The 26,830-nt window shown below is 35.1% G+C and overlaps 1 protein-coding gene across 8 annotated transcripts in view; it reads left to right on the forward strand.

Moving 5' to 3' along the window:
* PCCA (propionyl-CoA carboxylase subunit alpha) overlaps positions 1-26,830 on the forward strand; it is a 416,667-nt gene that overhangs the window by 78,128 nt on the left and 311,709 nt on the right. For all 8 annotated transcript variants that reach the window (XR_011428069.1, XM_023621782.2, XM_070240419.1 and 5 more), the window contains exons 5-6: positions 8,041-8,154; positions 10,003-10,056. Coding sequence is in view for 6 of the 8 variants with exons in the window: in XM_023621782.2 (XP_023477550.1) it covers positions 8,041-8,154; positions 10,003-10,056 (168 nt within the window). In the remaining 2 variants the exon portion in view is untranslated. The remainder of the gene's footprint in view (positions 1-8,040; positions 8,155-10,002; positions 10,057-26,830) is intronic.

The following is a 26,830-nucleotide window of genomic DNA, read 5'->3' on the forward strand; positions in this document are numbered from 1 at the left end:
TTTGCTCTTGATAGAAGATAGAGCAAAGCTAGCTAGAAAGGAGTGTTGAAATGGTCATTTAGTGAGTCCTTCTGCAGCATCTGCTGTGAGAAGTATCAATACCTTTCCTTTTTAACATTCTAAGTTATGGAATTTATTCTTATTTTCTTCTCTCCCCTGCCCATAAACCAAACACAAATAAGCAAACAAAAATAACTAAAATGGTTGTAAATCAAGGAAGTACCCCACGTCATAGAGGATGGCAAGGATTAAATTTGCCACAATTCCATCGATGCCAGAAGTACACAAGACTTCATCAATCAGAGCAAGACAGTTTACTGCTCTCAACACAGCAAATAGTAGGAGTGTCAGTATGGTAGCATCATTCGCTTGTTCATGAGTCCCACTTGGAGATGTGATCAGTCTTATTAGCAGCAACAAATACAGTGAGTTGTGTCATAGCTAAGGAACACAGGGCTGTCAAGAATTGTGAAGGGTCTGAGGCTTTACTGTATTTGCAAGCTAGCAAGTTAGCCTCTCACAATATCGTGGATGGTGGTAGAAGATATGAGACTGCTGGGTCAGAGATGAAGGACAGTTTATTACTCACAGCCATAGTAATGATCAGAGTATCAGCATTTTTGCCGTAGTTCCCAAAGTGCCAGTTCCCACAAGGTGATATGAAAAGGTTCCCACAAGGTGATATGAAAAGGGTCAAATGATACCTGCATACACAGTGGTTTGCATTATAGTGGAGGAACCCAGAGCTTAGGGTTCTGCCTGCATAATGAATCTTTTGTAATTGGCTGTTAGCCTCCCTGCCCTTTGCTTCAGTGTAAGACACTATCCTCCTCTTGTAGGGCTGTTGGCTATATAAACTTTAGCAAATATAGTTTCAAACAAAAGGCAGTCAGTGCCATGCTCACTTGATGTGCAGAAATGCAAAAGACTCATGAAAAATTTTTGCCGACTAGAGCCAAGAATCCGGTACCTTTTGTAGCAAGTGGCAAATAAGGCAGTGCTTCCTCCTCCAGAAGGAAGTAGTTCTTTATCAGTCTCACCGAGGTTGCTTGTCTTATTCACTTCCCTGTGGTTTAGACTTTGTTGTTTGGAACGTTCAGCAAGTATTTTTGGGGTGCTCAGGCCCCATGGTGAACTACCTCTGCCAAAAATATGTAACTACCAGTTATTTCCCTTTCTGGCTCTCATAAACTGTAAAATTGACATGGCCGTGTTCTATTGAAGTTACTACTTTCATTTCACTAATCTGATTAATAAGAATTGAGTTGGTGTTTGTGGTGGTGATTATATTAGAGATCTTATTACAAGTAATAAATATTGATATTAAAAATACAGTGGTTTAAATAGGGTGACTTTCAAATGTTCTCTCACATAACATCTGGTCATTTTAGGTAAGGGAGGCCAGTCTATTTCAAAGGATATCCAGGGGCTCTGGTTCTTGCTGGTTTGTTGCATGAGTTTGTTGCTGGTTTAGGGCATGAGTGGGCAAACTTCATGTAAAGACCCAGCTAGTAAGTATTTTCGGTTTTGTGGACCATACAATCTCTGTCCCAACTTCTCAATCCTGCCATTATAACGCAAAAGAAGCCATAGGCTGTAAGTAGATGAATAGGTGTAGCTGTGTTCCAATAAAACTTTATTTACAAAAAAAACATTGGACTGGATTTAGCTCTCACTGTAGTTTGCTATCCCCTGTCCTAGGGAGTTGCTTTAGTCTGCATAGTTGAATTTGGTTGCTGCAACATCTGTGTTGCAGAGCAAGGGAAAGAACACAGCTAAAATTCAGAGAAATATGCTTTTGTTTAAGTTGTAGATGATTTGGAAGTTGTGCATTTCACTTTCTGATCCCCATGACTCAAACTTACTCATTGAGATAAGAGAACCTGATAAATCTGGTCTCTTAGCTGGGTAGTCATGTGCAATGGGAGCAGGTGAATGAAAGTTTTGGGCACAATAGTGATCTGCCACTATGATGTCTGTAATTTATTTCAAACTCCTTCAGAACAGTGAGACATAAACCCATGTGTTAATTTAACCTGTACTATACGTCTGGTCAGTTCCTCTTATTGGAAATTGACTCTCTAGGGATGTTTCAAAAGCATTTACATCTTTCCATAACTTAGTCAAGATCAGATTCTTTTTCTTTTTGTCCCTCAAAGCCCCAGCACGTGGTTGTATATGCTATTTGTAAGTCATTGTAGTTCTTCTATGTGAGCCACCACCACAGCATGGCAACTGACAGGTGATTTGGTTCCATGACTTGGAAGCAGATCTGGGCTGCCAAAGTGATAAGCGCTGAACTTTAACCATTAGGCCATCAAGGCTGGCTGAAGACCAGATTCTTAAAGTAAATGGGTTTTCATTGGTGAAATTAGTGGTTTAATATTTAACAGTGTGGATAGTGGAAATGGATGCTTATTAGTCAAATGAGTGCTATTGAAGATATTTGGATTGGCTAAAATATATCGGAGACCTTTTACCCTTGCATAAACAAGATATATGAATCAAGCGAGGCATTTACCTTTAGGGATGGTGCCTTATACTTGAATTTCTTATTTTTGCTATCCAGCCATTGGAGAGGAAGATTTCCAGTTGCCTTCTAAAAGCTCTAAGAATATCAGAATCTTGCCTTTGAAATATTATTATGCCTCTTGTGATTGACCTTTTCATGCAGGGTGGTTATCAGACAAGAACGAAGACTTTATGCAGCCTGTGGAACAGGTTGTATGAACTGTTTTTTAGCTGTCTAGCTGAGAAATGTTTGCTTCATAAATGTCTGTATGTGTGATGGGATTTGGACTGAGTGTTGCTTTTATTATCACTTTTTAGCTAGATGAGGTAAGGGAGTAGCTAACTCTCACCCATCTTAAACTTCTTTGGTGTCCACCATCATCTCTAAAAAGAACTTAAGGGCCGGCCCGGTGGCGCAGTGGTTAAGTGCGCATGTTCCACTTCGGCGGCCCGGGATTCACTGGTTCCCATCCCGGGTATGGACATGGCACCGCTTGGCAAAAGCCGTGCTGTGGTAGGCGTCCCACATATAAGGTGGAGGAAGATGGGCACGGATGTTAGCTCAGGGCCAGCCTTCCTCAGCAAAAAGAGGAGGATTATTGGCAGATGTTAACTCAGGGCTAGTCTTCCTCAAAAAAATAAAAAAAAAAGAACTTAAGAGTTGTGTATAATGAAATTGCTTGAGTTGGTTCATTTTTTCTTTTCTTTTTTAAAAATTTTATTGTGGTAAGATCACTCAACATAAGCTCTATCCTCTTAATGAGTTTTAAGGGTACAATACATTATTGTTGACTGTAGGTACAGTGTTGTATAGCAGATCTGTAGTCCCTATTTATCTTATTTAACTGAAACTTTATACCTCTTGATTGATAACTCTTTATTTCTTCTTTCCCTATCCTCTGGTACCCACCATTCCAGTCTTTGATTTTGTGATCCCTCACATAAGTGGAATTGTGCAGTATTTGTCTTTCTGTGTCCAGCTTGTTTCAGTTAGCATAATGTCCTCAAGGTCCATCCATGTTGTTACTTATTGCAGAATTTCCTTCCTTTTAAAGGCTGAATAGTATTCCATTGCATGTATATACCACACTTTCTTTATCCATTCATCTGTTGATGGACATTTAGGTTGTTTCCACCTCTTCGCTGTTGTGAATAGTGCTGCAGTGAAACCTACTTTGAAAATTATATAAATTTTAACAGAAGAAAAATAGTAAAGTCATTAATTCTGCCATCCAAAAATAATCATGAATAAATGTGTCATGGTACTACACATGTAGTTTACAAAATGGAATAAAAGAGAATGTAATATTTACTGACTTAAAAAGAAATCATTATTTTCAAGGGATCAAATTGCCTTTCTAGAAAGGATGTGCCAGAATGCTAGTCTGTTGACATTTGTGTAAGTCTCTTTAGACACTTTGTATAAAATAGAGAGAAGAGTTCTTTTTTTTTTTTCTCTCTCTTAGAAATAGGATTTTATCTGGTTGTTTGAAAACGATTTTTCTTTTTCCTGGTTCTTCAAAATAAAGATTGATGCAGTTGGCTTCCTTTCTTTAACTCTTCAGTCTTTCAAGGGTAAGTTTTGTTTGTTGATAGTGTTAGATTTGGTGGATACTGTCTCGCCAGGTTGTATTGCTGTTCTCAGGCCAGGAGCACATCTAATCTATGCTATATTGTTCTCATAGTGTTCTACCCATTTGCCTTGAAGGCTATCACAGGGAAAACTCAGGTATTCATGATCATGGTAAATCATGTCCACGTGACTGCAGTTCTTGTGGAGTGATGGGTTTCAAAAAAAATCTCCAAGCATGAGAAAATATCCTCAAAGCTGCTTGTCTTCCCTGTCTTTCTCAGTCTGTACTAGTTTAGAAGGTATTGAAAACATTTCACTCAGATCTGGTCTAGCCTGCTTTTTAACACTAAGGTGCAACATATTTCATAAGGATAAGAACGAAGCAGACTATCTTTTTAGCATATTGTAGGCATCTAATGGACTAATATGAAATTTTCTACTAACTCAAAAATTTAAAATTCTGGCGCTTTATTTTTCTTTTTACTTTATTGAGATTATGATAGTTTATAACCTTGTGAAATTTTAGTTGTACATTATTGTTTGTCAGTCCTGTTGTAGGTGCACCACTTCACCTTTTGTGTCTGGCACAATTTTTAACCTACCTTTATCCAAGTGTTTAAATTCACTTTTAAAATGTCAATAAGGAAGATGAATTTTCTTTCTTTCTTTTTTTTTTAGTTCTAAAAGTTGTAAAACACACCCTTTGTTCTGCTAGATCATTCTTTGGAAAATAATAGGCTGATATAAGTAATTTTCCTCTATTTAAAGAGGAAAAAATTTCAAAATATAAAACTAAATCATTGAGGAGGAAAGTAATAATCTTTAAAAACCTCTATGGGAAACTTTTCTATTGGAAAAGTTTATGAAGACTGCTTTACTTAGTATTAGTACTTAAAGTCTTTTTTCTTTTTGAAACTTGTAGGTAGCAATATCCTAGTTAATTGATTAGTTTACCTCAGTTTAAACTTTCCTTGATTGTTATATTTTCCTTTTACTGTTGAAGTATATAAAAAGGAATTTGGTTTTCAAGATGCTGAAACTTTTGAAACATAAATGCACCTTGTCACTGTAGTCAATGATAGGTCATTCTTTGGGAGAGCGCTGCTTGAGTAGAGTTTTGTATTATTAACGCAAAGAAATCACCTCCAACGTTTAGTACAATAGTAACAGAAAAATTGAAACTTAATTTCTAAAGTTTTTTGAACTGTTCTTTCCCTGTTGACTCATAGGTATCTCCTTAGAACTAAGGCAGTGGAAAATTCTAGATTTTTCTTTCAAAGAGCTTTGCCCAGCATTTTTGCTAGTACTGACCTTAGGCTAGATGGTGGACTTGGTGAGGTGCTAGTATACTTTTCTACCCTAAAGTAAGGTTTCTGAGGAATAGAAGAAAAGAAGCCAACCAACCCGTTAGAAACACCATGTGTTTTGCCTTTCTTTGTAAAGTCCATAAGCAATCTTGACCTACTTTTGTTGTATAGTTTACTTAAATGTTTATTTGGACAATATTAATCATCTGCTAAAATATGTTAGGCTCTGAGCTAGAGTCTCAGCATGTTTACAAAGAGTTTGTGATAACATAGGAAAAATGTCTCTTATGATGTTAGTTAAAAAACAAAAGGATGCAAAATTATATATGCATTATGTCTACTGAAGTGTATTTAGAGAAAAGACTGAAAGTAAATAACTAAAAATACTATTAGGATTCCCCTCCTCTTTTACTTTTACTTTATTTTTTTTTTTTTTGCTGAGGAGGATTTGCCCTGATCTAACATCTGTTGCCAGTCTTCCTCTTTTTGTATGTGAGCTGCCCCCACAGCATGGCCACTGACAGACGAGTGGCGTAGGTCTGTTCCCAGGATCTGAACCCCGGCTGCCAAAGCAGAGAGTGCCGAACTTAATCACTAGGCCACCAGGCCTGGCCCCTTTTTTGCTTTTGGATGCATGTTTATTATAGAAATTTTGGACATATAAACATACACATATGTATTCATGTGCATATCTTTTAATTTCTTTCCCCCTCATTCAACCCTGAGTTCCCATATGTATTACTAAGGTGGAGAAGATTTAACTTGGTGTAGTTAGACTTTTACCTCAAAGAAACTGCTTAACAATGAAAGTTGTTAAATAAATTGCCATCCAAGTATATCTATGAGTTAAGAAGCTTTTAGCACATAACACTGTGGTGGGGGAGATTAGGAAAAAACAAAAAGAAATTTAAGACACAACCTCTGCTTTGCAGGACCTTATGATCTGGTGGAAGAAGGTGTATAAATTTTAACAGACATCATCTGTAAAGCGGTTTAAATGACATTGCTGGGCAGTATGTGATTAAATGCCAAAATTTGCACTTAAGTACTATTGGAGTTCAGATTAGAGGAGATTTATTGGAAGCTGAAGTACTTGGGAAAGACCTAGTAGTAGAAGTGAAACTTTATGTGCATCTTTAATAATAGATAGTATCTAGAGGGAAATAAAATATACAGAATAAATGCAGATTTAAGTTTAAAGACTTTATCCCCACCTGGCTAATGCATTCTTTTTAAGAGATTGTTCAGTGTTCAATTTCTTTTTTATAGAGAAAAGCCACAGCCTCAGTTACAGCAACAAAATTGCTAATAATAGGATCTTAACTGGGTAGAGAGAAGTGGAGGAGGGGATATTCTGGTCTGACGGAAGAAGAGCAACTTGAGGCTGAACAGCAACCACAAGGACAGCCTTGCTTTGAACATGGGGATATTTAGGATCCCTTTGTGAGCATGGCTGCCTTTCCTTGAAGTGGATATTATTAGAGAAATTACAGTGTATATATTTGAGTATTTTATATTAAGATAATTATCTGTAAATCTGTTGGGTAGGCATTTTTACCTTTCAATACATATTTTTTTACTTAATTGGAAAATATGTATTGAATTGATGAAGAGGACTCTGAGCTTTCTAAAAGATGACTTTTTTTTGTAGATCTCATTTAAAACAAAGTGCTTCTTAAAAAGTTACTTCACAGCTGAAGAATGTGACTTAGCAATGCTCAAAAGGATTTGCCCCCTTAGTCGGGACGGGGGCTCGTAAATGTCTGGGTATATGTATGTGCTCCAGTTTTCATATCTGCCTTGTAAGATAAATTTAACCTGATTGAGCGTTCCTTAACCTGGAAAACTGTTAGGAAAAGTCATTTCAAAAATATATGAATCCCTTCATTTTAAAGGAATAAATTTCTTTTAGAAGTGAACAACTTACTCTTTTCAGTATTGAACGCCTAGCTTCTATTAAGCAAAGAGATGTTTAAAACATTCTAGAGTGAGTAGTCTTAAAAATGGAACTTATGTTTATTCCTGAATTTTGAGTATATTTAGAACTTAATGCGCATATCAGTTCTTTTAGGGATAAATGGTAGAGGATCAAACGTGAGAATATTTAAATGATTCTCAAGATTTTCTGGTTCATATGTAGTGGTATTGAACTCTTTAGTCCTGGGCTTTAATTTGTGCCTGGTGCTGACCTGATGCTGTGCAGGGACACTCACTGCATCCCTTCATTCAGTCTCTCTAATTATCCCCACTTCCTGGGGAGCTTGCTTAGAACTGGGCATGAGTGCTTTTTATAATATTGGGCTACTCTGACTACATGTAACAGGGTAGTTTTGGTATAAGATTTATGTGTAGCTGAATAGGTGGCTAAAGTTGTTTGCTGTGATTTTATTTAATCAAATTGATAGGGAGTGTTATGGAAATTATTTGGTTAGACATTGCGTTAGGCTGGTAATCAATGGAATCATGATTAATATAGTACCTGAGCTTATATGTTACATTGTTATTTTTTAGTGCATATTCAAAAAGAGAACTGGCTATGTAAATAAATGATATGTGAAACAATCAGATTTGCAATTTTGTGTAGATTTACAGATGATGGTAGTTTTTTTTGCTGGGAACATCTGTTAATGTAGAGATTTGTCTCTTCAGGTTCATGTGAAAATGGCGGATGAGGCTGTCTGTGTTGGCCCAGCTCCCACCAGTAAAAGCTACCTCAACATGGATGCCATCATGGAAGCCATTAAGAAAACCGGGGCCCAAGCTGTGAGTCTGAATGAATCTATCTCTTGCAGCTGTTTCATATGTAGTGAGCAGAAAGCTAGCATTTGTATTTTTAAAAAATAAGAAAGAATGATTGAAAATGCTGTTGCAGTTAGTTCATGTCACGTGAATTAAATGTGGCCGAATTCGCTACTGGAAATCAAAGGCTTTGTAGCATCTGGCAGTGTTGGTCGCTGATCCTGCAGGTGGCTGCTGGATTCAGCTTTCACACCAGGGAGCAGTTTCAGTTCATTTCCAAATTTGCTAGAAAAAAAGAAGTCCCAATTAGTTTTGAGTTTTAACCCTTTCAGTGTAATAAGAGCATTAAAAAAAAAAAAATCTGTCTTATAAACAGGATTCAAAAGACCCTGGTTTAAATTCTGTTTTAATCATTTAAAAATTGTGTAAACTTAATTATATTTCCAGAAATAACAACAAAGCACTTGGCAATTATTTTAGTTCAATTATGTCAATAGAATATACATAACTTACGTGGAGAAATCAAGAATTCTCCCCACTCCTAATTCTATTTGGATGGAGTGTAATCCAAGGGAAAAAGACTGGCTTCTGACATCAGGAATAGTGTTTTGTTGTTGTTGTATGTTTTTTTTTTAAATATCAGAGAACTAAGTACATATAATGTTAAAAACCATGCAGAGTTATCTCTAAAATTGGATGGAAAAAGTCAAGACCAGCAATTAGACTGGAGTGCTTCAATTAGTGTTCACATTTCTTTTGAAAGAAATGTTTTAGTAAGATGCATGTTTAAAGAAAAAACTGAATTCATGAACCCATATTATAGATGTTTACAGTTTATTAGCAGAGTTAAGGTGAAACTTTTTTAGCCTTTTAATTATAGCTTGTCAGAATACAGTTTTTCGTTGAACATTTATTTAAAATGAAATTGATGGAGCAAAACTCTTTTCCTGTGATGTAGTAGTTTAAATTATTCGCTACCATGTTCATAAAGCTTAGTTCAGCAGTTAGAAATCTCAGATGTGTAACTACTTCTAGGTTATGATATTGGCTCCTTCAGAAATTTGACTTTTCTTGTAGCAGAATTGTTTTATTAGAAATATATTCAACACCGACTGATAATAGAATGCCTAAACTTATGTTTGGCCAGTCTGGTAGAGTCAAAAATTACTTGATTAGAACAGAATGGTGGGATTTAGATTGTAGCACTGTGGCTTGTGAGAGAGCACAGCGTAAAATAGCGGTGAATAGCTAAGTGGGATGAGGAGGGAGAGAAGAGTAGACATTAGAAGAAAAAAAAAATTTAGAGTAAAAAGAAAAAGTAAAACCAAACTTCCATTTTAGTTAGATTTGACTGAAACTGCTCATTGGGTAGTGGCTGAGTACATTAATGTTGTCAGGAATAAAATGTTAGTTGGCTTAGTCTCCAGAGTTTTGGAAAATAGCAGTTCCTGGTACTGTGAAGAAAGGAGATTTAAGAGTGTTTCATCCATTTTGCAAAAGATTCCTTTAACATAATTCTTTGACCTACCAGCCATTTGAAAAATTTTGAAACTTGTGGCCAAAGTTAGCTTCAGAAAAAGTAGGGAGAGTTTGAGTTGTGTTGAACAGTGTGGTCAAATGTAGGTGGGCAGGAGGCTGTGTAGGGAGATGGCCCTGACTGTGGTTGGGACAAAGATAGTGTTCCTGAGGTGACATGAAGTAGGAGGTTGGAGTCTGTGCTCAGGAATGTGAGTTGCAGCTGAACAGTATGTAAGAGAAGTGACCTTACTCAAGGGCCCTTGAACGATAAACACATTAATGCACTCTGTATTTTGCTTATAAAGGTTTTGCCATATGATAAAATTGAAAGTGCTTTTTGTCTTTATTTCTAAGGTACATCCAGGTTATGGATTCCTTTCAGAAAACAGAGAATTTGCCAAATGTTTGGTAAGTTTGTAATGAACCAGAAACTGTTAACTTATATTTCAGAAAGCAGGGTAATAGTGTTGCTTTTGTAAATGTGGGTAGTGATGAATTATAGGAATTATAGAATTTTAATTGACCCAACAATTCTTTGAAAACAGTTTGTAAAAAGTGAAGAGTTTTTATTCTGTAACCCGTCTTGATTTGAAGAGTAAAGATAGAAAAGTTAAATCACCATTACACCTTATGAATGACACCTAGTTTATTATATATTGCATGGACTTTGACTTTTAAATTTAAAAACTTAGTGTGGAATGTAAAGCCAGAAGTAAGATTCTATTTTTTTCCTTTTTATTGCATCTTCTGGCATTTAAGATCAAATTTTACTACCTCCTCTATTTTGGAAACAGGTTTCTTGTTGTTGCTTTTTTGGTGAGGAAGATGAGCTCTCAGCTAACATCTGTGCCAGTCCTCCTTTATTTTTTGTCTGAGGGATGCCTCCACAGTGTGGCTGACGAGTGGAGTAGGTCTGCGCCCAGGATCCGAACCTGTGAACCTGGGCTGCCAAAGTGGAGCATGCGGAACTTAACCACTTGGCATGGGGCTGGGGAAAACTTTTTTTATGATCTGAATATCCTCCTGATATCACCTTCCTGGTTAGGTGAATTAACCTGTATTTGCTGTTAAACTGATTTTCCAGGTTTATTTATAACTATATTCAAGGTGGTATTGAAATCTTAGTTTTCAGATACTAAAATATGATTTTGAATAATGTTTTTAAAAGTTACATCAATTACCCAAGGTATTAAATTATCTTAATTTATTGTTCTAATATGTAATCCTTTATTTCTATGGTATACATGTATTTTGTTCTTCCACAGATTTGAGATGACTTATGAATGTCATCATTGTTTTCTAGATGAAATTTCCGGTTAGAAATCTATAAATTTAGGGCTGGCCCCGTGGCCGAGTGGTTAAGTTCGCGCGCTCCGCTGCAGGCGGCCCAGTGTTTCGTCGGTTCGAATCCTGGGCGCGGACATGGCACTGCTCGTCAGACCACGCTGAGGCAGCGTCCCACATGCCACAACTAGAGGAACCCACAACGAAGAATACACAACTATGTACTGGGGTGCTTTGGGGAGAAAAAGGAAAAAATAAAAATCTTTAAAAAAATAAATAAAATAAAAAAAGAAATCTATAAATTTAATATGGAACAATTCCTTAAGATCATAGAGTTCTAGCTCAAAATTATCTATTTTTACTAGTTTACTTCATAGATTAAAAACTAAAGGCTAAAGATTAAACTAAGATCTAAAGAGGTTGTGACTCAAGGTCACACAGAAGGCTAATAGGAACAAGTGTCTGGAGAGGGCACATTTAGTGGAAGTACCTAAAGTTCCAGATTTACCAGGTTTTATGCAGTATATCCAAATTCTCCTGTTTATACCCCTTTTTATTTCTTATTTTCTTTTGAAATTTTGGCTGTAGTTCTGTTATTATGTAAGAAAATGACTTGAAAATAATACTTACATTTAAATGTACTTGTGTTAAATTTGTTTGCATAGATGAGGAGTCTTTATGGTCCATGGGCTGAATGCAACCTGCCACCTGTTTTTGTAAATTCTTTTGTTGGCAGACAGCCACGCACATTCATTTATGAGTCATCTATGGCTGCTTTTGCTCTGTAACAGCAGAGTTGTATAGCTGTATACTATACAGCTGAATGGGCTGTGAAGCATAAAATATTTACTGTATGGCCCTTTATAGAAAAAGTTCTCCAACTCCTGGTATAGGTGAATTTCTGAGTCCCAGATAAGTTAAATGACATGGCCAATATATTCATTCATACATTCATCCGATCACTAAAAAGTGCTTATTTGGTATCTATGTTTAAGGCATTTGAGAAGGATAAAAAATGAATCAGATGTGGGTCCTTCTCATGAGGAGCTCACAGTCATGTTGTGGAAAACAAGTCAAGTTCACAAATGACTTCAATTCAGGGAAGAAAGTGATGTGAAGAAGTTCATATTCTCCATAAATGAAGATAAGAAGGATTATTTCCATCAGGGGTCTTACATTAAAGAGTGTAGAATGTATAAGCACCTTCCTTAATTTTCTTTCTGATCTTGTCTCCTCCATTTTCCTTTGTCAATGCTATGCCTCAGCCAAGCCGCACTGCATGTTATTCCCAAACATATCTGGCTCTTTCCTATTGCATGATTTTCATCACTTCCCCCCATGGGCACACCTGTCGTCTTGTCCCACATTTCCAACTGTCTATCTATCCTTAAAGGCACGGTTCACATGTTACCTCTACCAGGATAGTTTTCCATATTCTTCTGGTGAGAAGTAGTCTCTTTCCTTTGTCTTCTAAAGCATTTAAAGCCTTTTTTGGATTTCTTATTTGGTATACCACTTTACATATTGTGTTGAAATTGTTTCTGTGTTTTAATCTCCTCTTGAGACAGGAGACTTGGTCTTACCAGTCTTTCTTTCCCTTTTGTTATCTATCCTAATGATTTCTGCATAGTAAGTTCAATGAATATTGTGGAAGGATTCAATAAATATTAGATTAAGAATTATAAAACAACCTGCAAGGGGGCTGGCTCCATGGTCTAGTGGTTAAGTTTGATGTGCTCGGCTTTGGTGGCCCAGTTTGGTTTCCAGGCGTGGACCTACACCACTCGTCAGCGGCCATGCTCCAGTGGTGACCCACATACAAAATAGAGGAAGACTGGTGCAGATGTTAGCTCAGGATGAATCTTCCTCAAGCAAAAGGAGAAAGATTGTCAACAGATGGTAGCTCAGGGCAAATCTTCCTCATCCAAAAAAATAAAAATAAAAAAATAAATTAAAAAAATAACCTTTGAAATCATATATAATCTCTTGTGTGTGTCTATCCATTACCTCTTATCATTGAAATAGGTAATTTTAGTACTTTTGTCTTTTAACCTTCATCTTATTTTCACAGCTGGTTGATCTGCTATCTTTACTATATTTTTACCTTTACCAGTGATTTTGTTGCCTGGGTTTTTTTGGGGGGGTTATTTTTTTTTGATAATTTTTTTATCCCTATTTGTGGTCATCGCTTTCCCACTTAAATAAGTCCCTTCAGCATTTCTTGTAGAACTGGTTTCTTGGTGATAAACTCCTTTAATTTTTGCTTGTCTGGGAAGCTCTTTATCTCTCCTTCCATTCTGAATGACAACCTTGATGGATAGAGTATTTTTGGCTGTATGTTTTTTCCTTTTAGCACTTTAAATATGCCATGCCATTCTCTTCTCACCTGTAGGGTTTCGGCTGAGAAGTCCACTGATAGCCTTATGAGCTTTCCTTTGTATGTCACTTGTTGCCTTTCTCTTGCTGATTTTCTCTCTTTATCTTTAATTTTGGACATTTTAATTATATTGTGTCTTGGTATGGGCCTTTTTGGGCTTATCTTGTTTGGAGCTCTCTGTGCTTCCTGTACTTGAATGTCTGTTTCCTTCCTTAGATTAGGAAAATTTTCATCTATTATTTCTTCAAATAAATTTTCTGACCCTTTGTCTCTCTCTTCTCCTTCTGGGACATGTATAATACGAATGTTAGTGCACTTGATATTGTCCCAGAGTTCCCTTCATTCTAATTCTTTGTTCTTTTTTCTGTTCTGCTTGGGTGATTTCCTTTAGTCTTTTGTCTAGCTCGCTGATCTGTTCTTCTGTATCCTCTATTCTGCTATTGAGTCTCTCTAGTGAATTTTTCATTTCCAGTATTGTATTCTTCATTTCGGATTGGTAAACAGTTCTGGTTTATATATATATATTTTCATATTATCATATCATATTTTAGTGCAGCACAGCGTTATGAGTTACAGTAGTGAGCTTTACCAGAAATTTCTATTTTAGATTTAGTAAATTGTGTTTTCTGATTGAATCTTATCCATGTATTTAAAAGATGTGTGTCTATATGCATATAGATAGTGAGTTCTATCCAAAATGCTCACCATTGAGGGTGTAAAAAGGAACTGTGGCAAGCAGTTGAGGTTTGATGAATATATGGTGTCATCTCCTTTAATTGGAGACTTTTTAGCAGGAAAAGGAATATAACAATGTGAAAACAATGAGATGTAATTTTTTATCCATTATATTAACCACAAATTTTAAAAATGCCTATAACATCTACTGTAGGCAAGCATACAGAAAAATTGTCTTACTCTTGGAGTGTTAATTATTTCAGCCTTTTTTTTTTTAGTGCCAGAAATTTGCTAGTATTTATCAAAATTTAAAATGTGTATGTTCTTTGACTTGACAGATTCCACTCTTAAGAATTTCACCTGCAAAGACATACTTTAAAAAATTTTCAGTGTAGGGTTGTTTATAATAGCAAAATTTGGAAATAGCTAAAAAATTTTTCATCTGTAAAATGAAGCGAGTGACACCTACCTTGCAGGGTTGTTATAAAGATTAGAAACAACATGTATGAAGAATTTAGCACGAAGTCTGGCATTGCCAGGCAAATCACTTTAACCATTATGGTGTTAATAATTATTACTTTACTAGATGGCAAGAGCTATCGAAGAACTTTTAGGAGAATGAGATAGTTATAATTAGTGTTTTGGGTCAATTAATCTGATAGTTTTCATGTGTCTTTTGAGAGTTTAGATTTTTTTTCTATAAAGGAGATTAATAATTTGATATTATTATGCTGCTGTGTACAAATACATAATACTGTAGCTTACAAAATACTTTGACATATGTGATTTTAATTAATTCATGCAACCGTTGAAGCTGGGTATTATTAACTGTGTTTAACAAAAAACTGAGACTGAGGTGTAGTGACTTGCCAACAGTCACACCATGCTACAAAGTATCAGAATCAAGGCTTGACCTAGGTTGGCTGATCCTAAGTACAGAGCACTTTTAAAAAATACTGTACTCTGGTTGGCTCAGTTGGAAAGAGTGAGGGCAAATAGTAGCCAAAGAGTGAAGACCAAACGACTGTAGTGAACTTAGGCAGAGCCCAAAGAAGTCTTCCCCCCTACTTTAGTAGTAATATAGGCAACTTGTGATCAGGTTGTAGGAAAATGAGTGTTGTTTAGATAGAAACATGAAGAAAGCCTTTTGCTAGGTCACTGCTCTTCAGTTAGGAGGTTGTAATCCATGGTGTGGTGTTATAATTGGGAAATATGTTGTAAGTACTTTGAGAATACTGAAATTCTGAAGTTAGCAAGTTTGCCAATGATTTTATTTAACAATATTTTTGTTCCTAAAATAGTTTAGAGTTTATTTAAAATGATCCATGTAATACTCTATTCACTCATATTTGAAAAATAAATTTTTTTTGAGTAGGAGAAAAAGGAGAGGCTTAGACTTTGCAAAGCCACTATGGTACATAACTCTTATTTGCTCTATATACACTGTAATCTAGGTAGCTCATGGAAGTATGTTTTGTATGTGACTGTTATTTCTATACGTCATGGCTTAAGGAAGATTGAGAACTGTTACTACAGTGTATTTGTAGACATCTAATTTTAACTATATGAATTTTCTCGTTAATATTATTAGATTTTCCATTTTGGACACAGATCTTTGACTTTATTAAAATTTTTAAATTTTGGGCATGTAAAATCTTAGGAAATTTAAGTCACATGTATACATTGAAAAATAAATCTTCCTCCATCTGTGAACCTCTGATCCCAGCCCCCAGTTTAAATCCCTAGAGGCTGCCCCTGCTGCCACATTTGTTTTCTTCTGGAGCGTGTGGTGTGTGTGTGGGTGTGTGCTAGAATTTTGCTATATACTTGTTATATAGGGCACTCGTATTTCCTGAAGTTGGATTTTATTTGTTTTAAGAAAATAAGCGGCACAGAGCTTTTCTTTCCTTCCCCCAGGCTCTTAAAAATAGGTATGGAGTACCTACCTACAGATATACTTGCACCGTTCTCATTTAATCTTCATGGCAATCTGTGCTGTATTCTTATTTTATAGAAGAATCTCAGAAATAAATGCCTTGCCTAATGTCACATAGCTAGTAAATGAGAGTATAGATTCCCACAGACGTCTTCTGACTATAAATCCCATGCTCGGTAAATGTTTGAAACTGCATCTAAGATGAATTAGAACTAGGCTGGGTTGTTAGTGTGTGTGTGTGTGTGTGTGTGTGTGTGTTTTAATTGATAGCTTTGACTGGCACCTGTTTTTGCTGTTGGTGAAACTGTCTCTTTCTGCTCCTTTTTTATCCCCTATTGGTATTCCATTGTTAAGAATTCGAAGAACAGAAGTCTTTCTTTTCTGACCTTGTGATGTTGGATGCCAGTGAAGTAAGTCTTCACTTGGATTTGTTGCTGTGTAAGTAAACTACTGGAGTGAGCTGGTAGAGTGACAGAATAGAGTCACTGAAGCCTTTTACCTCTCCATGATATTCTTATGTTGAACTAATCAAGTCTTGCAGGATTTAGAGGAGACAGTTTGGGGACTACTTTCCTTTTGATAGTAATTTTGTAATATATTTCTAACTGTGACTCTTAAATATGTTGTATTCAAAAGAATTTATGAAAACCTTTGAAAGAAACTTCGTACCCCTTATCATAACTGAAAGTCCTTTGAGATGCTTGAGAACATGTTTCTTTTCCTGCATATTAGAGTTCAGCTTCTAGAATTTTTGGTGAAGAATTTGAAGATGATGTTGAGTAGACATTCTCTAAAGAGGATACTTGAAAAGGAAGAATCTTCCTTTATTTTTAGGGACTCTTCTAAGGATGTAGATAAGGCAAATACATTTAGGGTTGTGGGCTTTGGAAGGATGGTTTCGAAGCAGAGCTTTGAGGAGGCTGGGATTTTCTTCCCTTTGCTTGACGTTAGAACAGTTTGAATTTTATACTCTAGCTTTCCTTCTCCTCTCTCCTTGCACTTATTAGCTCAGTCTGGAGTCAGAGTTCAACTTCTTGCTCTGCCACTTCGTAGCTGTGTGATCTTAGACGAGTTGCTTGTTTGACTCTAAAGACTCTCAAGTGTCTTATGCTTACTGATTGCATGATATGTACTTCTGCATCTGACTCCTTATATTGAAAACGTCTGGTGTAGCCAGCATGTAGATGGGTCATGCTTTTTTAATCATTCTGATAATCTGTATCTTTTAATTATAGTGTTTAGTCTATTGATTTTTTGTTTGCCTTATTTTCTTCAGTAACAGCTTTACTGAGAATATAATTCACATACCGTAACACTCATCCTTTTAAAGTGTACAATTAGTGGTTTTTAGTATATTCACAAAGTTGTATAACCATTACCACTATGCAATTTCAGTAAACTCTATTAACATTTAATAAATTACTGATGTGGCTGGATTTATGTCTTCCATTTTATTGTTTGTTTTCTGGTTATCTCCTCTTTTTACCTTCTGTTTTCCTTTTCTGTCTTTTTTTGATTATTTTACTTTTTGGAATTCCATTTAAATTTGTCTATTGGATCTATCTTTTACATTTTTTAGTGGTTTTTCTAGGGCTTATAATATGCATCTTTAACTTTATATGGTATACTTAGCATTAATATTTCAGATAACGTGGAAATTTTGCAACCATAGTCTGCTCTTCCCTTCTTTCCATCACCATCCTCTATGTTATAGTCATCATATGTATTTCATATGCGTATATTATAAATTCCATGGGAAAATGTCATTATTTTTGCTTTAAATGTGCTTGAAGTGAGTTAGCACATCTCCTTCGTTAATGATCTGAATATCAGTCAGTTGAAATTAAGATTGTTTTTCATTTTTGTCCATATTTAGGGTACGTAGAAGAATTATTATGTTTTATTTTTATTTTTTATATATATTTTTAATTGTGGTAAATCATAATGTAAAATTTACCCTTTTCACCATTGTTAGTGTACAATTCAGTGGGATTAAGTACATTTACAATGTGCAGCTGTCATACTGTTCATCTCCAGAACTTTTTCATTATCCAAAACTGAAACTCTGTACCCATTAAACAGTAATTGACATTTCCCCCTACTCCCATATGTTCTACTTTCTGTCTCTATGAATTTGCCTATTTTAGGTAACTTGTATAAGTGGAATCATATAATACTTGTCCTTTTGTGTCTGGGTGATTTCACTTAGCATAATGTCCTCGGGGTTCATCCATGTTGTAGCATGTGTCAGAATTTCATTGCTTTATAAGTCTGAATAGTCTGTTATATGGATGTATACCACATTTTGTTTATCCATCATCTATTATTTGTCACCCAATTTCTTTACAAGTGGAAGGCTGAAATCATACTTTTTAATTCTTTTGTATCATTCAAGAAGCTTTCAGTACATGCTTGTTAACTATTTGTTAGATGAGAGAAGTTGCTGAATTAAAATTTGGCATTCTGGAAAAGTAGAAAGGGCACTTTGAGAGGTCTTCCTGTATTTTTATTTTGTAATACAATTTTTAATTTATAGTAACTTTGTGATCTCCTAAAATTTATTTTCATTCGTTTATTTGTATGTAACTCCTAAACTCAGAATTCAGTGGGAAAGATTTTATTTTTGTTCCAGTGAAGATAATAGATTGAAGATTTTGTTGGAGTAAATGAAGTAACATTAATTATCACTGTTACATATAGTTAATGATTCTTACTGCCCCAGATACATTCTAAAGTTAAAATTTTAAGTGCGTGCTTTCTAAAGTAGGTAAAGAGGCAGAAGTAATGAGATGCTTGCTGGGGCTTTGTTTTTAGCCTAGACCTTATCTAAAGATATTGTTACAAAGTTCCTGAGGCACCTTATTGAAGCACAGTATGTGATATGCTAATTTGCTAAGCAGAAAGTATTTTTTTCTTGTGTGTGCATACTTCCCAACATGCTTATGGCATATTTGTGTGCACCCCTGTGTGTGTGCCTATATGTGTATTTTCTTAGCTTTTTATTCAGTCCTTCATGCTAGTTGGTTGTTGAATACAGGTGTTAAGAGAGATTGAGAACATATCATTTGATAATAATGATGTATTGCATTTCTTAACCATTTTATTTTATTTGTAAGGCAATGTTTTGAATAATAGTGACAGCTTTAGAGGTGCTGTTGCTGATTAGAATGCCACAATTATATAAAATATCTTGAATATATACAGAATTGGTTATATATTTAAATATTACGTATAAAATGTCAGTATATTTCACTAGGGTAGCATGCATTAGCTCAATGTATGATATTAGTTGTATAATGGCATAATATTTGGAAGGCTAACTTTGGTTACACTACTGCTGCAATACCAAATTTAAACTAAGTTTTAAAATAATTGTTGAATCTAGGTGATGAATAACTGGGGATTTATTGTACCATTCTGTCTACTTTTGATTGTTCCAACTTTTCACTAAAAAAAAATATATAGAAGGAAATACATTAAGCCCAGAAGAAGTATGTTTTTATATCCTATATTGTTCTGGGAGGCCAGATTATCATAGAGCATATAGTAGATTGAGTGTTAATTGATTGTCTTGGAGAATATATTAAACTTGGGAGACATTAAAGCCCTCCTTCACATCCAGTATGAGGGGATTTCAGCCACTGTCTTTGAAATGTTCCCTGTTATCAAAATGTCTGCTTTTACTCTTCTTCATCCCTTATACTTAACATTTCCATGACCAGAAGAATAATGTTTTGTCTTTATCGTTTAATATTAATAGAATAGACACCAAATTAAAGTCAAAGTACGCTAACTAAAAACATTAACTTTTTCGAGGTCATCTTGATTTGTTACATCTTGATTCAAGCATGGCCACCATAAAGAGTAAAGAAGTACCCTTCTCATGTGTATAAACTGGTAATTACACTAGAGGGGAGATCTAAAAGGAAACTCCCTCCTGGGTGATGTCAGTCACCAAAAAAACAAAAACAAAAACAACCCTCACTTGTTAAAAGGGCTTAATCTAGAGTGGTAAAGACTAACTTTCATTATCCCAAGTATCACATTAAAGTATTTTATGTTTTATGTCCCATGATGGTAAGCTACTTCTGCTAAGACTTATCTATTACATAGCATTGCATTTCTCAAAGAGCTTTTACCATGCTATGCTGTTATTGTGTGTGCTTGGATTAAAGCAGACAAAATTATCTCCAGGGCAGATTAATTGCTGCAAAAAATAGTATGTTGATTCACTTGTGTTTGTTTACAATGGAATATTGTTACCTGCCCTTACAGAATATCCATTAACGCTTGGCACAGTTAGGAAAAATGATGTGGTACAGTAGGACGAGTAACTTCCAGTGAGAGTATATTTATTTTTTAATTGCAAGGAACAGAACAGGTGAGCTCACTTGAGTTTACAGAGCAAAGGGTAAGAATCTATGTGGAATAATGTTGGATGAAATACAAAAATGGAAGAGACCATTATTTCATTTACATAAAGAGATTTATGTCATACCTTCTGGCAAGAGTGGGAAGATACCAGGCACTGTTCTAGGTAGTGTATATATTCAGTGGTGAATAAAACAAAAATCTGAGTTTTCGTAGAGTTATCTTCTAGTACGGGAGGTAGATAATTAATGAATTAACAAAGTCAGATCATGATAAATGCTGTAAATAAATTAAAAATGGACGATGCAAGAGAGCACTGGTTCCTGGGGCACCTGGGTATCCTTGAGACCCTTTCAGAGACTCTGCCAAGAGAAGACTGTTTTCATTAATAGTTTTTTCCCCACTCATTTTCCCACGATTGTGCAGCAGGGTCTTCCAGCGGCTACATGATGTATGTTATCATAACAGATTGAATGCAGAACCAGATATGAGAATCTAGCTGTCTTCTATTAAAGCTGGGTCTTAGAGATTTGCAAAAATGTAAAACATTTCCACTCTAATTTATTTGCCACAAAAGTGTTAATTCTAGTTGTTAATTTTAAATGGGTTTATTCTTTTAAAATTAATTGATAAATATTTTTAAAATGTCTTCATTTTGATGTAGTAAATATTGATAGATACAGCACACATAAGGAAAAGCTCTTTGAGATGATCAGTTTCTTAGAACTATAAAGAGATTCTGAGCCCAAAATGTTTGAGAAACACTGTGCCAGAAGGTGAATGGATAATCTCTTTAGATAAGATGGTACCAAAAAAACCTCTTTGAGAGGATGAGCTGTACTGAGATTTCACCGGAGAAGAGCATTCTAGGGAGAAAGAGCAAGATTTCTCTGACTACCCTTCCCCACTCCACTTCCACATTCTTTTCTGGCCTTATTATAATTACTTACGTGTCAGTCAAGGACCTTTACTTATTCATCTTTGAATTCCTCTTGTTTACTACCTTACTTACTAGTCATTAATAATTCTTTGCCAATTTTAATGGAATTGCTTATATGCATTCACAAACATGAGAAAAACTTTTGGAAACAGACTTAATCTCTTTGTTATTCATGCCAAACTAATTTGAAATATATTTTTGTTACTTTTAAAAAATTAACAAATATTTGTTAGGATCTGTTATTTCCTATTGAATTAATTCCTTTTGCGTGAAAAAAATCATATATTGGATTTCTATATATGACTTTTAGTATACTATGGCTTTGTCTTCCATATATGTTTGTTAATGGTAAATTTGTTTTGCAATCTTTATGCTTTGGGATTTTAATTTGGGCCTATATGTATTAGTGTAGTATATAAAGACTCTCTGTGGTTTTTGTTTTCATTCCTGTTATTACTATCCTTTATTATACCATTTAAAAGCAAGAGCAATTTTAAAAATGAATAGTAGAGAAAGACAAAAAGGAAATAATGAGTTTAGATAAAATCAGAGTACAACCTACAAGCTTGATTGTGATCGTAATATGAACGGGCGAGATTTCTACCTTTAGGAAATCATTAACTTTCTTTGAGTCTTTACTGTGTGCTGGCACTATTCCAAACACTCTGTGTACTAACTCATTTGCTTTCAATAATAGACCTACAGGTGGATAGTACTGTCTTCACTTCAAGTGTAAGAAGCAAAAGGAAGGTGAGTTTAAGCAAGTTTCTCAAGGTCACACAGCTGTTAACTGCCAAAGCAAGGATTCAAACCCAGGCATTGCCTACACTCCTAACTTCTGGGCTATGCTACCTCTGAAGAAGAGATTGTATGGCTTATTGTGGAATAAAACAAAACCTTAAAATCTTTTCAGCTCTCTTTTTCTCACCCATCAATATTTTTTCCCTGTAAGACTATATATATAATTTGTTATAATTTTATAATTATAATTTGTTAAGCCTCTTGATATCTCCAGCTTGGAGAACAATTCCAGACTCAAAGGGACTATATAAAGACTTGGCTGTAAAAGTTCAGCTTTTCATGGGCCAGCCTGGTGGCATAGTGGTTAAATTTGCGCACTCTGCTTTGGCGGCCTGGGGTTCATGGGTTTGGATCCCAGGTGTGGACCTAGTGCTGCTCGTCAAACCATTCTGTGGTGTCATCCCACATACAAAATAGAGGAAGATTGGCACAGATGTAGCTCAGTGACAATCTTTCTCAAGCAAAAAGAGGAAGATTGGCAACAGATGTTAGCTCAGGGCCACTCTTCCTCACACACACACACACACACACACACACACACACAAAATCCACCTCAAGGAATAAAAATGTGAACCAAGAAAAAAAAATGTTCAGCTTTTCCCCCTAAAAGCTAAAAGTGGGAAAAAGAAGCAGATGAAATAAGTAGAAAAGCACATAGAAGAAAGAGAACAGTGGAAAGCAATGATGGTTTGTGGTGGAGCCTGTAGTGTGATAGTTCTGGTTGAGTCAGTATGAGGCAACCAGATCAGCAACCAAGAACATGCATGTCGGAGGACTCTCTGTTCAGGTGCTTTGGCCAGTATAGTTTTAGTGACTTGGAGGTAGTGGTCTTACTAGCAGTAATAGTTTTTGGTAGAGATTAAAAACTGTATTGGGAATGATGAACTACAGATATTGGAAGATTCCAAATAAGGAATAAGATAGAAGATAAAACAGTTCTCTCTGAGGTGCCAAAAAGTAGCCATTAATGCAGAAATGTGTATCCTGTAGAAGGTAGACAAAAGTTTCTGTCTTCTGGAGAAATTACCTGGATAAATGTACATTTTCTTCAAGGTAAAAAAAGTCCAGAGCTCCTGGACTCCTGATCTGTGGGCAGGTATACTTCTGAATAAGAGAGAAGACTTTGTTAAATGGCTCTCTGGTAGGGAAGGATGAGGATTTGATTTCTGCTGAACTAATGGTTCTCTTGTTTGGAAGATTGTTAAATATTATAAAAAGTGATTTCACATGTGCTTTTTTTTCCCAACCTCTGTATACCCTGTGATATCGTTATCTCTAATTTATAGATGAAGAAATTGAACCAGAAATAAAATAATTTTCCTAATCATATACTATTAGATGGTCTGTTCTTTTGATTAAGTCTTTTGTTTTTTCAAGCTCTGAGCATTCTGAAAAGCTAGAGTTTAACTACATACCATTATATGGAAAACTTAAGTGTAGCCGGAAACCACAAAGAGAAAAAAATAACCAGATTTTTAGCATGGTGTTGTAGAATATTTGTTGTGATTAATTTTTTAGGGGCTTTAAGAATCTGATATGCTTTTTAGGTCATCAGAGAAAGATAAAATTACATTTAAACATGTTAATATTATGAGTGCTTACTTGTATTATTCTTTGGAAAAATAATTGTCACACAATAACTTAAATAGTAAATTAACATATTAATGGTACCTGTATTCATTTATTCTATTGCCACATTTATTTTGAAATTTTCACTTAAAATTCTTTAATTATGAAAATCACAATTTATTTTAAAAGTTAATAATAGATATTAGGTGTCTGTGCACATTTCATTTTATATTTTTCCACTGTAAATTGCAGATTAGATTATACTGAATAGACTAATATTCTGTGCCCCAATAAATGAGCCCCTGCTCATTTAACCAAATATTTTATTTTGAAATCTAAGACATTAGTTCATATGGTTTATAATTTTTTTCTTGGCAAGTTTCAAGACTTTTCAGAGTCTTACCTAGTCTCTGGTGAGCTTGGGATCAGTAAGTCTAGGATTTGTTGACTGAACAAATGAATAAACCAATAGATTAATACATTGTTGATTTTTTTTCTTTTTCTTTTTTGCAGCCAGAGATTTTATTTTCACTTTTAGGACTTTGAAATAAAGGCAGCTTTTGAAGAAGTTTCACAAATCTTAACCAAAGCTGACCACGTTTACAGTAATCTTTTGCATAATATTTTTAGTCAAGGAAGTGTAAACATTTCATATTTGTCTTAGCTTTTCTATGAGATTAAAAGTGGTGGCAGGGTAGCTCTGTTACTATTTTGCAGCTAGCTCTTGTCATTGATGTTGCATTGTGGCCTTCCGTGCACACAGGCTTAAACAGAAAGGTTGCAGTCATCTAGTGAGCATTTTTCCTTTAATGTGCTCATTAGTGGTGGCAAGTCCAGATTTCAGCACATGTCAGTAATTTACATTTCATTGCTGAGTGGCTGCCCTTGTTCAAGAGTTGTTTCTAAGCCCGATGAATATATATTGGGAATAAACAGAGTAGAAGAATTGAAAGCCAAATACCCTGCCAGGCCTTTCAGTTGGTTCTGAAGCTTCCATTGGATCTCTGATTAGCAATGCATGAAGAAGGATGAAAATGCAAAGATGGGCCTACAAAAGTTGTCACAGGTAGCCTATCCTCTTAAATCCCCTTTTTGTGACCACCTTTCCATTAGGTCCTCCCCAAATTCTTCTTTCGTGGCAGACTTTCTGTTAAAGTGCAAATTGTTAGACCTAGTCAGTGAACAATAGAGGATCAACCTGGTCCCTTTCCCCATTGTAACTATTAAGCCAAGTCTGATTGTTATGCACTGAGTCTACAGCAGCAAAGGACTTGAAGGCTTTACAGCTCCTAGGGACCTCCTTATTGTGATTGGGATCTCTGTAGTGATTCCTTCGGGGATTCATTTTTCCCTCTTTGCCTGATTGGTACCAGCTTGTTCTGGCTTTTGAAAGCTTGCGTAGATCATTAAAGGGTAATCTGTGGAGCTACGGTCAGCGTTGCTGGACATAGGGACAGGACTCAGGTTAATGTCTTTGAAGTTAGGATGTTTGGGAAAAATCCAGAAGTTTTCTTTTTGTAGAAAAACTTGATCTGTCATAATGAAGCATTTTTAGAACTCTTGATTTTATTCTCAGTTACTTCGTGCATAGATGGAGCAGCATTAGGAAACGTTGGTAGCTATCTTTAGAAGATGAACAATGTAATTCTTTATACATTTTGTTTATTTACATATATGTGGAAATTTGGGGTTCTTGCAAGAAAGTAGGTGTTAATATTGCCGGTTGTCTGTGTTTGTATGATCATCTGTTATCTATTCATTTATTTTCCTGGAGTTTTTAAAAACATTGAATTTGAGAAATTTTGTTCAAAATTCATGGTTAAAATCAAAGGTAAGTGAATTTATGACTGACAATACAGTATTGAAAGACGTTGAAAAATATGAGTACTCAAATCTGATTATTATTATTTTATGATAAAGTCAGGTGGATATGATTTAGCTCTTGGATCATTTAACCATGAAGGCATGTTAAGCTCAGTTTATTAAGTCTTTGTATTAGTTTTTTTTATTAACTAGACTTTTAATAGAGGAGCAGCATGGTTTTTGGAAATTATGTGTATGAAGGTAAAGTTGTGAATCTTGAGATTATTAGTTTAGTAATGTTCTAATCAGCATTTGTAGGCTTTGCAAAAATGTAACAATAAATTTACCTTCCAGATGACTACTTGAAACTATTCCTTTTGGATGCTTGCCAGATCAAAGCCCCGTGGGATTAAGTTCTGGAAAATCACTTGCAAATTTGTGGGGGATATCAGTGACTTCGAATATTTAACTGTCCAAACTGTCATCTACATGTGTTCTGTCTCTGCACTGGGTAAAAAAATTAGAAGTTTGTCAGCCAGTTAGAATTAAAGGTGACATCTGCTATTAATTGGTGTTTTATTTTCTTCCAAGTCAGTAAAAATTCAGTAAGACATGAATTATCAAATTTTGCAATGCTAAGCAACTTGTCAAGTGACAGTAAGCACTACCTTGAGTGCTTGTACAGATGGGAAGTGTTAAAATGTTGATTAATCGTCTGAGTTCTGATTATGGCTTTAGAAGGCTAAAGCTTCTATAACCATTGCCAGCTTTCTAGTGTCAGATAGTATTCATTTGTTAATTTTGTGGGCTTTTTTCAATTACTGGCAAATTGCCTCCTGTATAATGAGCATTTAACTAGTTTTAGTGATACTTGGTCTGGTAGACTTTGAGTCAGATAAAGCATTGTAAAATTCTTCTGTTTCTCAAGTCTATTATTTATTTAGTTAACATCTTTGTTAAATTTTTTTTGGTAAAAAAATTAAAAAAATCTAAAAGTGAGCTTTAAGATGGTATTTTCTGATACATACTCATGTCATATTGAGAAGAGAGTATCTGAGTCTTGGCAAAGGAAGCCTTGCATGGACCCCCTGTTGAAAAAGAAAGTAGATTATTTCTCTTTTTACCATTTCCAAAACATTTTAAGATATAAAACATAAGGATAGAGAAATCAGTTCCTTCAAGAAAAGCATGTAAAAATGACTCAAGATTTCAAATATTTTTAGAACTAAAAGAGACCAAGGAAATATTCCCATCATTCAGATTACATTTTAAGTTTCTAGTTACTGAAAGTTTTGGCATGGTACTAAGTAGTCTCTCTACAGAAAGTGTGTCCTTTTTTTTTTTTTTTCTAATTGTTAATGTGAAAGTGGATTTTCTCCATTTCCTGTTTGAATAGAATTCTGTTTTAAAAGTGGTTAGGACTTGT

This window comes from Equus caballus, chromosome 17, assembly GCF_041296265.1.
Source record: "Equus caballus isolate H_3958 breed thoroughbred chromosome 17, TB-T2T, whole genome shotgun sequence".
In the NCBI taxonomy this organism is placed as follows: Eukaryota; Metazoa; Chordata; class Mammalia; order Perissodactyla; family Equidae; genus Equus; species Equus caballus.